Source organism: Podarcis melisellensis (genome assembly GCF_964234715.1).
Source record: "Podarcis melisellensis genome assembly, chromosome: 15".
In the NCBI taxonomy this organism is placed as follows: Eukaryota; Metazoa; Chordata; class Lepidosauria; order Squamata; family Lacertidae; genus Podarcis; species Podarcis melisellensis.
Genome location: NC_138532.1, coordinates 42,357,368 through 42,370,598, shown reverse-complemented (window position 1 = coordinate 42,370,598; position 13,231 = coordinate 42,357,368). Strand labels below are relative to the sequence as shown.

General features: G+C 49.3%; 1 protein-coding gene across 3 annotated transcripts in view; it reads left to right on the top strand.

Annotated features, from left to right (window-relative positions):
* The window catches only part of SPECC1 (sperm antigen with calponin homology and coiled-coil domains 1), a 102,733-nt gene extending 89,932 nt beyond the window's left edge, over positions 1-12,801 (top strand). For all 3 annotated transcript variants that reach the window (XM_081890257.1, XM_081890256.1, XM_081890258.1), the window contains 3 exons: positions 6,615-6,731; positions 7,939-7,998; positions 11,436-12,801. In XM_081890257.1, the coding sequence (XP_081746383.1) occupies positions 6,615-6,731; positions 7,939-7,998; positions 11,436-11,525 (267 nt within the window). In that variant the 3' untranslated portion in view covers positions 11,526-12,801. The remainder of the gene's footprint in view (positions 1-6,614; positions 6,732-7,938; positions 7,999-11,435) is intronic.
* Positions 12,802-13,231: the final 430 nt, after the last annotated feature.

Below are 13,231 nucleotides of genomic sequence, written 5' to 3'. Positions count from 1 at the left end.
GAAACAGAATATATATGGGGGGAAGGGATGCAAAAATTGTGTTGGGGGAAATTGCTTTGCAAAACATTACCTGACTGGAGAACTGCAGAGCAAAATTCAGTGAACTGTGCTTCTGTCCACATTTCATTTCGGAAAGCGCGAGTGCAGTGGGTTTGCCTTTAAATGCAAACTGAATTGGATTCCTCCCTTGTCCGTTGCAGTGTGGAAGATCTTTTCAGCAGCAGAATCTTGTTTCTTTTCCCCAAGGAGTGATTTAGAGGCCTGTCAGTTCAAAAAAATCTCACCAAGCCCATATTTCTTCCTGGAGACTTCCTGGCTGAGGCCTGCCAACTCAGTCTCCTGCCCGCTGGTGATTTACCACGATGCCTCTCAGCAGCTGGGAGGTGGCAGGGGTCGGGCTGAGATAATCCCCCAGAGTTCTGCCTGCCTTATCGCCTGGCAGAAGTTCCCTGTGTTGAAAGAAAAGACCTCAGCTTAATGGAGCTGATCTGTGAACGGGGTAAAGGTGGTTGCGTTTCAAATCACCCTCCTCTTCCCCCTGCACACACAAAATTCAAACAACTCTTTCCTGGTGACCCAGGGCTTTGCACAGATGTTGTACAGATGCGAGGAGGGGAGGCCAGAGGAAAATGGGCAAACCTATTATTTATTGCATTCCTATCCCTCCTTTTTCTCCACGGAGCTTGGTGGCTCACACACCACTCTTCCCTCCGCATTTAATCCCACAACAACCCTGAGAGGTAGGTTAGGCTGAGAGGCAGTGGCCAGCCCAGGGTCACCCAGTGAGCTTCAGGTGGAGATTCGAACCTGGGTCTCCCCGAGTCCGACACTCTAATCCCTACGCCATGCTGGCTCTCAAAAAAAAAAAGCAAAACATTCAAGAAATAAAAATGAAAAGATGCACAGTGGCCAAGTGTGGATATTTTCCCACAGATTCCCGAGTCACACTTTTATAAAACGGGAAATGGCTTTCATCGCTCGCTCCACATTTCCTCTCGCTATGCCCTGGCTTCCGGCGGAGATCCAGGCTCGTGTTATCCAGTCTCGGCTTGTTGTCCTGGCTTGTTGACCAGCTGGGAAAGCGCATGGCCATGCTCCGTGGTGGCTCTAAAGGAGGATTAGGCAACTGCAATGAGGAGGAGAGGACTATTGAGATCTTCTGGCCACAGTGGCTCAGCTCTGTCTTTGCAGACGGAGGCAGCGATGCTTCTGAATGCCAGTTGCTGGAAAACACAGGAGTTGCTCTCGGGCCCAGATCCTGCTTGTGGGTTTCCCAGAAGAGGCATCTGGCTGGCCACTGTGAGAGCAGGATGATGGGCCTTTGGCCTGATCCAGCAGGGCCCTTTTTGCATTCTTGAAATTGCTAAGGGCCAGACCTTCACCTGCAGACATCTAAAAATGGACTGATAAGGAATGGATTTACTGTATTTTTCCGTGTATAAGACTAGGTCCCCCCCCAAAAAAAATGTCAAAAATTTGAGGGTTTCTTGTACACCAATGGGATGCGGGTGGCGCTGTGGGTTAAACCACAGAGTTTAGGACTTGCTGATCAGAAGGTTGGCGGTTTGAATCCCATGACGGGGTGAGCTCCCGTTGCTCGGTCCCTGCTCCTGCCAACCTAGCAGTTCGAAAGCATGTCAAAGTGCAAGTAGATAAATAGGTACACCTCCGGCGGGAAGGTAAATGGCGTTTCCGTGCGCTGCTCTGGTTTCTCCATAATCAGCTTAGTTATGCTGGCCACATGACCTGGAAGCTGTACGCCGGCTCCCTCGGCTAGTAAAGCAAGATGAGCGCCGCAACCCCCGAGTCGGCCACGACTGGACCTAATGGTCAGGGGTCCCTTCACCTTGTACACGGATACATCTCCCCCCATTTTCTTAAATCGGAGTCCCCAAAAATAGGGGCGTCTTATACATGGGGGCGTCTTATAGACAGAAAAATATGTTACCATGTGCTCCAAACATGCAACTTCCCTTGCTGGTTTCCCTTTGGGGCATCTGCTTGGCCCCTGTGGGAACAGGATGCTAGACTAGAGGGGCCATAGGCCTGATCCTGCAGACTCTTCTGTACATTCTGCCTTACCATAAAATATCCAAGGCTGATTTTAATGAGGATGAAAAGCAAAATTGTAATGGAAACTAGGAGATTAAAACTGGTGTGTTGTGTGTAGCAATAATTATAATAATAATATCGATGAAAATTATCTGAAAAGTAAATGTATAAAGCCGCAGATGTACAGTCACTCACCTGGGAGTAAGTCCCATTGGGATTTGTGTTCTGAGTAAACTTGCAAAGGATTTGCACTGTAAGAGGCAGGGAGGGCCTGAGAACATTAATTAAGAACATACTTCTGCAAGAATTTTGGCGATATAAAACAAATTAAATCTCATTTAAGTATCTCAATTTGCTTCATCTTGAATTACAATTTCTACTTCCTCCTCCATCTTCTCTCTCTCTCTCTCCAATTCTTATTTGTTGTTTTATTATTTCAATTATAAGCCCGCAGTCTCAGCCCTATTGACTTTTCAAATATTTGTGCAAGCCTGTGTTATGTTAAGCACTTTAAGAAATAGCGAATCGCATCCCTGCTTTGGCTGTCTCGAAATACTGTGACCGGGCAGTTACTAATTGGTGGCTGGGGGCTTTCCCGAGGGGGAAAATAAAAGGAACTGACATGGTCCCTTGATAGCTGGCAATTTCTGTCCCCAGCCCTTGGTAAGCAATGCCCTTCAGTGTCTGGGAAGTGCAGTGTCTCATCTTGAAGTGGAGAGAGGTTTCCTTTCCCCCTTTTCCTGGAACTAGCTAGCAAGGCAGATTGCATGGAGCTGGGCAGTTGTTTTGGAGAATCCAGAATATCCTTATTTTGGGGTGAAATGCAATGACTTTCCAGAAAATTCAGCACAGAGGGGCTAGTCCATTAGGGCCAACAGAGCACTGTCCTATCAAGAACATAAGATGATTTTGCGGGATTGGGTCCATCTAACCCAGCCACCTGCTCTCACAGTGGCCGAACAGATGTCCCAAAGGGAAAGCTGCAAACTGGACCCCAGAGCAGGAGCCCTCTCCCCTCTGTTGTATTCAGCTGAGGAGGAAGAGCAGAGCCGAAGAAAACAGGAAGAGAGAAAAAGAAAAAGGAAGAAAAAAGGAAAAGGAGAGAAGAGGGGAAAGGAAAGAAAAGAAAAGAAAAGAGATAATAAAGAAAGATAAAAAGGGCTTCCAATTTTCCTTTTGCGGGTTACATAAAAAAAGAAAAATATTTATTTAAGACATTCAGTCCATAATAACACCCATCTTCGCCATGTTCCGTTAAGCAGTCTTTCTTTTAAGTCAGAATGTCTCAAAATCATTCATTTCTTTTTTTGCACGAAAAGTCCAAGGTGGGGTTGCCAAATTGTTTTTATTTTTGGTCACTATCCACCGTGTTTTCTCTTCAACGCCAACTTTGCCTCCATTCATTCCCACCACTGTATTGGAGGAACCTTGCATCACTGGGGAGTCGCTCCATCATTTTGGTGGCTCTTTTCTGGACCTTTTCTCCAGCTCTGCAGCATCTTTATTTTTTATTTTTTGAGGTGAGGCGGCCAGATCCGCATGGGAATGATGCCACCCTCCCTCCCTCCCTCCCTCCCTCCCTCGAGAAAAGTCCCTTCTTCACGCACATAGTCAAACTACGGAACTCCCTGCCACAGGAGGAGGAAGAGGCAGGGATGGCCACTAACCTGGGTGGCTTTAAAAGAGGGCCAGTCCACAGAGGAAGAGAGGGCTATGGATGGGTCCTAGCTAGGCTGACTCTGCCCTGCCTCCACAGTCAGAAGCAGCAATGCCTCTGAATGCCAGTGGCTAGAAACCGCAGGAGGGGAGCGTTGCTCTTATTCTCGGATCCTGCTTGTGGGCTTGCCATTAAGGACATCTGGTCGGCCACAGGATGTTGGGCTAGGTGAAGGTCCTTTGCCCCAGTCCATCAAACGCTTCTCATCTTCTAAATTCAACTTGGAATAGACCCAGAGAAATGGATGGACACAAGCATGAGGGCAGAATCCTGGACTAAGATGGGCCATTAGCCTGATCCTGCAGGCTCTTCTAATTCCCTAAGGTAAAGGGACCCCTGACCATTAGGTCCAGTTGTGGCCAACTCTGGGGTTGCAGCGCTCATCTCGCTTTACTGGCTGAGGGAGCCGGCGTACAGCTTCCGGGTCATGTGGCCAGCAGGACTAAGCCGCTTCTGGCGAACCAGAGCAGCGCATGGAAACGCCGTTTACCTTCCCGCCGGAGTGGTACCTATTTATCTACTTGCACTTTGACGTGCTTTCGAACTGCTAGGTTGGCAGGAGCTGGGACTGAACAACGGGAGCTCACCCCGTTGCGGGGATTCGAACTGCCGACCTTCTGATCGGCAAGCCCTAGGCTCAGTGGTTTAACCCACAGCGCCACCCGTGTCCATCTAATTCCCTAGTGTCCTCCTATCGAAGTTTCCCTGGCGTTGCTTTTGTCTTCTGCAGCCAAGGTCGAGGATGACATCGGCAAGGCGCTGCTCGCCCTCCCCGTCACTGCTTCCATCCTGTCCCTCCTTCCCAGTCCCTGGCGCAAGCAGGATCTGCAGGATGTGGGAGCTGCGCCTGGCCCTCTGTCCAGGTCCTCCTTTCCCTGTGAAGGCGGAAGGGGAGAACTCGCCTCCCCGGTTTGGCTAAGCAAAGTCAGGATAGCTCTTTTCTGGGCTGACTTCCTGCTTGGCCAACGGACACCGCCTCTCCCACCTGCTCTGTGGTTTGCCTTTAACACTGGCCAGGTCACAGCAACCCGGGAGGATAACATCTCGGCAGGTCTCAGCCCTTTGCGAGGAAGTCGGGCTCTGTTTTGTTCAGTGTTTGCCTCTCTCCCAGGAGAGAGAGAAGGTCTTTGTGGCGTAGCGTCAGGGAGACCAGGGTTCGAATCCCTGCTTGGGTAGGAAGCCCACACTGGGTGTCCCTGGGCCAGTCACTTTCTCGTACTCAGCCTAACCTACCTCACAGGGTTGTTGTGATGATAAAATGGAGGGGGGGAGAGAAGCATGTAAACCCCCCTCCCTGCCTGAACTTCTTGGGATTGAATTGAATTGCAAACAAATCCAGGCGAATGACCAATAAGCAGTTCACCTGGAAATACCAGCAAGGAGCCATAGTTCCTGCCCTGGTATTATTATTATTATTATTATTATTATTATTATTATTTACGCAGGGCAGTATAGTGGCTTTGACTGCTCCTACTCCACTGACCACACCAGCCCCACAGATCAGCCCCGTCACAAGACAAGCATAGGGTGGTTTGTTTTTTCTGCCCCGGTGCAGAATGTCTGGAGAGGCATTATTGAAACCCAAGAAGCTAGCGGTTAACGGACAGAAATATTCCACTTTGCTCCCCTCCCCTCCTCCTCTTGAAAAGCAGCAAAGTGAGTTAATCAAATCTTAGCAGAGCTCCTTAATGTAATTAACACAATGCCGGGAGGTGGAGGTAATTAAGATTTGGGACAAACAGTTTCTCTTCTCCCCCAACGCCCCCAGATCTTTGCCTCCCGCAGGACCTCCTGCCAAAATGTTAATTTCACAGGGAGTGGGCAGCATTCATCTTGCCATGCCAACCTGCTACCCAAAGGCCTTTTGTTTTGCATTATTGCCACTGATAGGGAGTTGATTGCTTGTTTGTCCAGCCTTGGCGCATTTGTTGATCTTGGGAGGCAGCAAGGAGAGCCTGCTGGGTCAGGGTCAAAGCGGGCCCATCTAGGCTAGCATCCTAGCCCCAGTGGGAAACCTGCAACAGGATCCAAGCACCTTCCTCTCTTGTGGCTCCCAGAAGCATTGCCACCTCCGATTCTGGAGGCCAAGCATAGCCATAGTGGCTGGTAGCTGTCAGTGGTCTTTTCATCCATGAATTTGTCTAATCCGCAGCAAGGTTCCAGTCCTCATGGTGCTGAATAGGAGTGAAGGAGGCTGACTTATACACTAGGGGGCAAAAGTTTTGATCCCCTGCTAAATTTGCCCGTTTGCCCCCTGATGAAGAAATGACCAGTCCATAATTTTAATGGTAGGTTTATTGTAGCTGTGAGAGACAGAATAAGCCCCAGAAACGTCTGACCTCTGTAATTGCCACCAAGTACTAAGTCATTCTGGTGCTGGAGGAGACTCTTGAGAGTCCCATGGACTGCAAGAAGATCAAACCTCTCCATTCTGAAAGAAATCAGCCCTGAGTGCTCACTGGAAGGACAGATCGTGAAGCTGAGGCTCCAATACTTTGGCCACCTCATGAGAAGAGAAGACTCCCTGAAAAAGACCCTGATGTTGGGAAAGATGGAGGGCACAAGGAGAAGGGGATGACAGAGGATGAGATGGTGGGACAGTGTTCTCGAAGCTACCAGCATGGGTTTGACCAAACTGCGGGAGGCAGTGGAAGACAGGAGGGCCTGGCGTGCTCTGGTCCAGGGGGTCACGAAGAGGCGGATATGACTAAACAACAACAACTAAGTCATCTTTCGCAAAGGGATTGAATACTTATTTCACTAATCATAATGCACATCAATCTCGTGACTTTTGTCTTCTGGGTTTCCTCTCCCGCTGAGCTCACCTTCTCTTTTCCTCCCGCAGAATATCGACATCACCAACTTCAGCAGCAGCTGGAGCGACGGCCTGGCCTTCTGCGCCCTCCTGCACACCTACCTGCCTGCCCACATTCCCTACCAGGAGCTCAACAGCCAGGACAAGGTGAGGCCCCTCCGTCACCAGCATCCTTCAGATGGTGGGCGATTTGGTGGGGTGGGGAGAAACCTTTCCCCTAGTGATGGGGAATGGAATTGAAGGGTAAACACACCATTCCTGACCTAGTGACCTTATTTATTGTTTAGTCATTTCATAAAATGTATTATATGCTGCTTGGTTGTAAAGAAAAAAGGGGGGGAACCAAAGCAATAAAATTTAACACTATTAGAAAAGTAGCAGCCATGATTTAAGACTCTCAGAAAGTTAAAATAACAATAGACTAAACTTGCATCAGCTTTCTAAACCTTTGGACAGGCCTGTCTAAACAAAAACATTTTGGCAGACCCCAAAAAGAGGACAGTGAAGGCGGAGCCTGACATCAATTCCCAAGGAGTTCCAAATATAATTAGCCCCGAGTTTTTTTAAAATAAAATAAAAATACATGATAAGGTTAATGTTTGGTTATTTATAAGTAGTTCCAACTAATGAACTTTTAATAACAGTTGTAAATAAGAAGATATTGATTCTGCCTTTTAAAAACATGTTTTAGATTTTGTGAGTGTGCTTTGTTTTTTTCCCTGGTTTTTAATATATGTTATTTATTTTTTGCTGTAAGCTGCTTTCAGTTGCATTGGGGGGGAGCAACTAAGAAATTTAATTAATAACAATAGTCTAGCAATATCTGGAGGGCCACCTGGGTGCCTTTCTGCTGTAGCTACAATAATAAAGTCTTCCAGGAAGAAGCAGAATCTGAAACTTACTTCTCACCTGATTGATGTATACTTGAATTCACTTCCTTTTGTGGGTTTTGAATCAAGGAGTGCCTGTTTTCTTTCAGTGGTGGGTTGTGTTTCCTGGCGAGGTCTTTGCCATTTGCACCTCGCCTAAGCCCTCTATTTCTCACCTTTTTTTAAGAAAAGCAATTTATTTTGCAAAATTTCCCCCTATAAACACACATTGTGGGGTTGGAAAACTGCATTGCAAAATTCGGAGCAGTTCAAGTTTCAAAGAATCATGGTGTTTTGGTTGGCTTATTGCTTTAGGAAGCACCGATTGGGGAGCTTTCCCATTCAAAGGCAAACAGAATCTATGTCCTCCCCATCCACAGCTGTACCCGTGGCAAATGGCAACTGGAGGGGGGGCAGGCTAATGTCAGAGAAAAGAGCCCTTCTATCCTGACCTATTTGTTGTCTTTCTCTCCCCCTCCCCACAGAAAAGAAATCTCCTTTTGGCATTCCAGGCTGCCGAAAGCGTTGGCATTAAACCCAGCTTGGTGAGTGCTTTTGTCCTGGGGAGATGCATTGTGCCAATATAGCATTGGAGGGGATGAGGCCGGCGGGGGACCGGAGGGGGTGTGTGTCATATTTGCACCTGCAGGAAAACGGGCAACAGGAGCATGGCTTCAAATCCATTCCACCCTCCCTTCCTTTTATCTAATCTCCCACTTTAAAACCAGCGACCATCTTCCGCCGTCACATCTTGTGGTTGTTAGTTCCACAAGTCAAAGAGTGCGGTTGCATGGGGAAGACCCTCCCTTTTAATCATCCTGAATCTCCTTGGCCAGTCAATTTCAGGGAGTTTCTGAGCTCGTAAAGAAAGGAAAATGCTTGGTTGAGGGTTTCCTGTTGTTTGCTGAACCCACCGAGGTTTTTGTGATTCAGAGCTCGGATAGTTCAGATCTGTTGCTCCTTTCGGTTTAGAAAAGCCAGCCTTCAATCCCAGACTGCACAGCTATTTATTTTATGGCATTTATGGTCCACTGTTCCTCCCTGTGGCTGGTTTTTATCCTCCTGACAGCCTTGTGAGGCTAGACCAATTCGCCTAAGACCAATCCCCAGCAAATTCCACAGCTGACCAGGGAATTTGAACCCAGCACCCCCAGTACAACCTTAGCTCTGACTCTGCCTGCGCAGGTTTCGATGTGGGGGCGAGCAAAATGCTACTCACGTTTTGCTTCTTCTATGACTCGCTCAAGTTTGCAGCCATAAACATGTTTGCTGTGGTACAGAGGTGCGAAAGAGCACGGGGCTAACAGGAACCTAAACCTGTTGAGTTATCGCTTCTAAAAAGTCGTTTGCCCCATCGCACTGCTCCAAATAATTTTTTGCACAGCTACAGGGCTCTTCTTAAGATTGGGGGACAATGTGGCTAGGGGTTGGTGTGAGCCTTGAGTCGCCAAGACCTTGCTCAGGCTGAAATACACACCTCGGCGTGCTTTAACTCACTCTACGTGGGGCTGCCCTTGAGACTGACCCAGAAACTCCAGCGGGTGCAGAATGCCGTGGCGAGACTTCTTACGGGGTCCTCGCCATGGGATCACATTCACCCGGTGCTATACCAGCTGCACTGGCTCCCGGTGGAGTACAGGGTCAGGTTTAAGGTGCTGGTTTTAACCTTTAAAGCCCTATACGGCCTAGGACCCTCGTACCTACGGGACCGCCTCTCCTGGTATGCCCCACGAAAGACCTTACGGTCTTCAAACAAAAACATCTTGAAGGTCCCAGGCCACAGAGAGGTTAGGCTGCCCTCAACCAGAGCCAGGGCTTTTTCGGCTGTGGCCTCGATCTGGTGGAATGCTCTGTCACAAGAGACTAGGGCCCTGAGGGACTTAACATCTTTCTGCAGGGCCTACAAGACAGAGCTGTTCCACCAGGCCTTTGGCCAAGGCACAGTCTGACCCCCTCCTTCGGTGATCCTCGTAGAACTCTAGCCAAATGGTTGCCATTGATTTGATTCTGAATTGATTTTAGAATGAATTGATTTTCGAATGTATTTCAATTAATTGACTGTGATTTTATGTAAACTGTGCTATTTTTACTGTTGTTAGCCACTCTGAGCCCGACTTTAGCTGGGGAGGGCGGGATATAAATAAATTATTATTATTATTATTATTATTATTATTATTATTATTAAGTGAGATGTCTCATAGCATGCAACCTTCCTCACCATCTCCAGCAACTTCAGGAAGGGCTGGAGACCCCAGAGAGGTCCTGTGCAGATAATATCAAACTAGATGGCCAATGGTCTGACTCTGTTAAGGTGCTTCCTATGTTCCTGATTCAGCCATGAGGGCTGGAATCTTATTTGCAGAGGAAGGGCCTTAGCCCAGGGGCAGATCACCCCCTTTGCATGCGGGAGGTTCAGACGGCACTGCTAAGCAGGGCAGGAACGCTGCCGAGTTCCTGCTGCAGTGCAGACCAGACTGAGCTCAATGGACCAAGGGCCTCACTCTGCATAAGATGGCTTGCCTTAGGTTCCCTAAGGTTCCCCTCTGCCCTCGGGCAGTTTTAATAGAATCTTAGAATTGTTGGAAGAGAAGTATTGCAACTCCTTGCCAGCTCCCTAGAAGCCTTGTTGTCGGCCGAAAACCAGCCTCCCCTCCCCACCCCACCCTCTGCCAAACTCTCCCTGTTGAACTCTCCCTGCCTCCATCTCCTGAATACCTTCCCCAAATCATGGGGACCTGAAGTGCTCACGGCTCTCTGTCCCCATCACCAAGTCTTCCTGGCACACAACCGTCAATGCGCCGCCCCGTTCCCCCTCGTTTTATGTGAGCTTCGGTGTATGTGCGTTTCAAATTCATTTCTTTAAAAGGCTTACGGCCGGGATTTAATTACTCTTGGCTACCACTCCCTCCTTGAAAGCCTTGCCAAGCAGATAGGGAGCCCTTCCGGCACGGGAAGGGGGGGTGCTGCTGTTCCTGGCTGCCCCCGCGAGAGGGGAGGCGAAAGCCGTCACGTTCCCCGGGGCTCAGACGTGTTGGGTCCAGTGTGTGCGTGGGATCAAAGATCTGCTCCCCCCCCCCCGCCCAGTTTTCTCTCTCTGGAGCTTCAAGGGAAGAACTGAGAAGCTTCAGCAGACAGGAAGAATGTTATGAGAGCGGCTGAAGGTGTTGGGCAGGCTTGGCCTGGAAGAGAGGAGACTGAGAGGGAGGTATGGGAGACACCTTCAAATATCCATGGAAGATGGAGAAAGCTTGTTTTCTACTCCTCCCACCAACAAAGGAGATTCCAGATAAATATCATCATCATCATCACCATCATCATAATTTATTATTTATACCCCGCCCACCTGGCTGGGTTTCCCCAGCCACTCGGGGGGGGCTTCCAACAAAATATGAATACAATAGCCTATTAAACATTAAAAGCTTCCCTAAAGAGGGCTGCCTTCAGATGTGTTCTAAAAGTCTAGTAGTTGTTCTCTTTGACATCTGGTGGGAGGGCGTTCCACAGGGCAGGTGCCACTACCGAGAAGGCCCTCTGCCTGGTTCTTGCAGCAAGGGAACCACCAGAAGGCCCTCGGCACTGGACAGTGTTTCTTATGGGAAGAGTTGATTGACAGTCGAATGGGCTCCCCCAGGAGATGGTGGACTCTCCTTCGTTGGAGGTTTCAAAGCAGAGTTCGGATGGCCATGTCATGGATTCCTGCATTGCAGGGGGTGGACTAGATGACTCTCAGGGTCCCTTCCATCCCTACAGTTCTTTGATTCTATGAATATGTATGTACTCACACATTTACAAACTTCCTATGAAATGATCCGGTATATTTTGGGAGACTGGGATAGGGAGGAGGAGATTTCACCTGCATTGTGCCTTTTAACTGTCCCTGGGGGTTCGGAATGACCCTCTGGTTCCCCCGCTGCAGCTAAAGTGCTTTACGTTTCCTTGTTTTCCTCCCTTCCAATGACGCTGCCATCTCTTCCCGTCACAGGAGCTCAGTGAGATCATGTACACGGACCGCCCCGACTGGCAGAGCGTTATGCAGTACGTCGCCCAAATCTACAAATATTTCGAGACCTGAGTTCCGGAGCCGGGAGGAGGAAGGAGGAGGAGGAGGAGGAAGGCGTCTGAAGAACACCATGCAACGCACTAGATCACTTTAAAAGGAAAACACAAAAGGGACCCTCCCCCTTCAATCCTGCCTGACAGAGGCCCCGGCAGACATTTCTCGTGGCCCCAGAAAGGACTGGCCACGATCCAGCCCAGGCCTGCAGCCTGAAGCAGAGTGGAGGAGCTCTGCTTGGCTTGGGACTATTTTTTTGGGGGGGGACGACGCAGGAAATAACATCTCCCCCATACTTGACCGTGCCAAATAAGACTCCTTTTCACCCAGGGTGCCCTGCGCTGTGGGGCAGAGAACAACTCCCCTCGTCGCCGGACAAATTGGTGGCCTTGTGCACAGCCTCTGGAGGTCCCCAAGGGCACCAGAAGTTGCTGCTTTCCCCCTCTTTAATTTCACAAAACCTGGTTGTGGCTTCCCCTCTTCATGGGTCCCATGGAAAGGCTTCCTTACTTTTCTCCCTGGAGGCTCAAGAAAAGAGCAGAGTGGGCTGGCTTCCTGAAACAGGCTGTGCTGTGTGGAACAGCCAGGACCCCTTGAAACATGACAGCATCTTTGGAAAAAACAAAGCACCAAACTTAAAATCCCCTTACAAGGCCCCCCCTCCCCTAATGACAGCTGCCTTGGCCCTGTCTCACGCAGCTGGTAGGACGGTAGAGAGAGCCAGGCTGATCTTGGCTTTTGCAAATTCCCCCCATCCCAGGACTAATTTAGGGACTGTTGGGATCTGAATAGGCTTCTGTCCACCCAGGGCCTGCACTGTCTTGAGTATGGATGCAAGGAGAGGAGGGGGAGCCCTTCTGATCGTTGCTCCACAAGGCTAGAGGAAGCCATTATCAGGCCCAGATCTCCTGCACACCCAGGATCTGTGTTGTGACTGGATCACCTTGATGCCCGATTTAGTCCGCTGGGGTTTTTTTTGCAGAACAAAGACTGCTTGTCTCTTTAACTTGTTGCACGGGGATTTGGGCTGGTGACTTTTCCGTAATAGTGGGAGAAGCGGTGCCTTCTAAAATTCTCCCTGCCCCCCCCCCGTGCCTCCAAGTTGGCGCAGGAGATGCAAGAGTTGTGTTCTGTTGCGCAAACCTCGTTGTGTTGCTGCAGACATCTTATTTGTCTAATTCACAGGGAACATCTGCAGCCTACAGGAAGTTGCTGGACTAAAACTCCCACCATCTCTGACCAGTGGCATCTGTAGGGCCACAGACCTGTCCTCATCAAACGGGGGCAGGGATTCAAATGCCTGATACCCAGGTTTAAAGGCACCAGTTGCTAGCTTGAGTAGTGGAGAGAAAAGGTTGTGGGGGCAATGTGGTTTTTTTGGAGGGGGAGGGTGAGAGGGTTAGTTCTGCACATGCTGATAGATTTTTTTTCCTTGGGGGGGCAATGGCCTTTGCGAGGCTGGTGGGGCCAACAGCTTTTGGAAATCTGGAGTTGCCAAAAAAAATAATTTCCTGCCACATCCCACCTGCCCTTTTCACAGCTGTGCCAACAGGAAACTCCCCACAGCTCCAGTCTGTCCCATCCAAGCAGACACAAGGCAAAAGCTTTACCTGTTGAATTTCCACCTACTGCGCTTCTGCTAAGAGCGCAGGAGCCCTTCCAGGGGAGAAGAGGGAAGAGTTGGCAAGCCTGTGAGGGGAGGGGAAGTTTCTGAAAATCTGCAA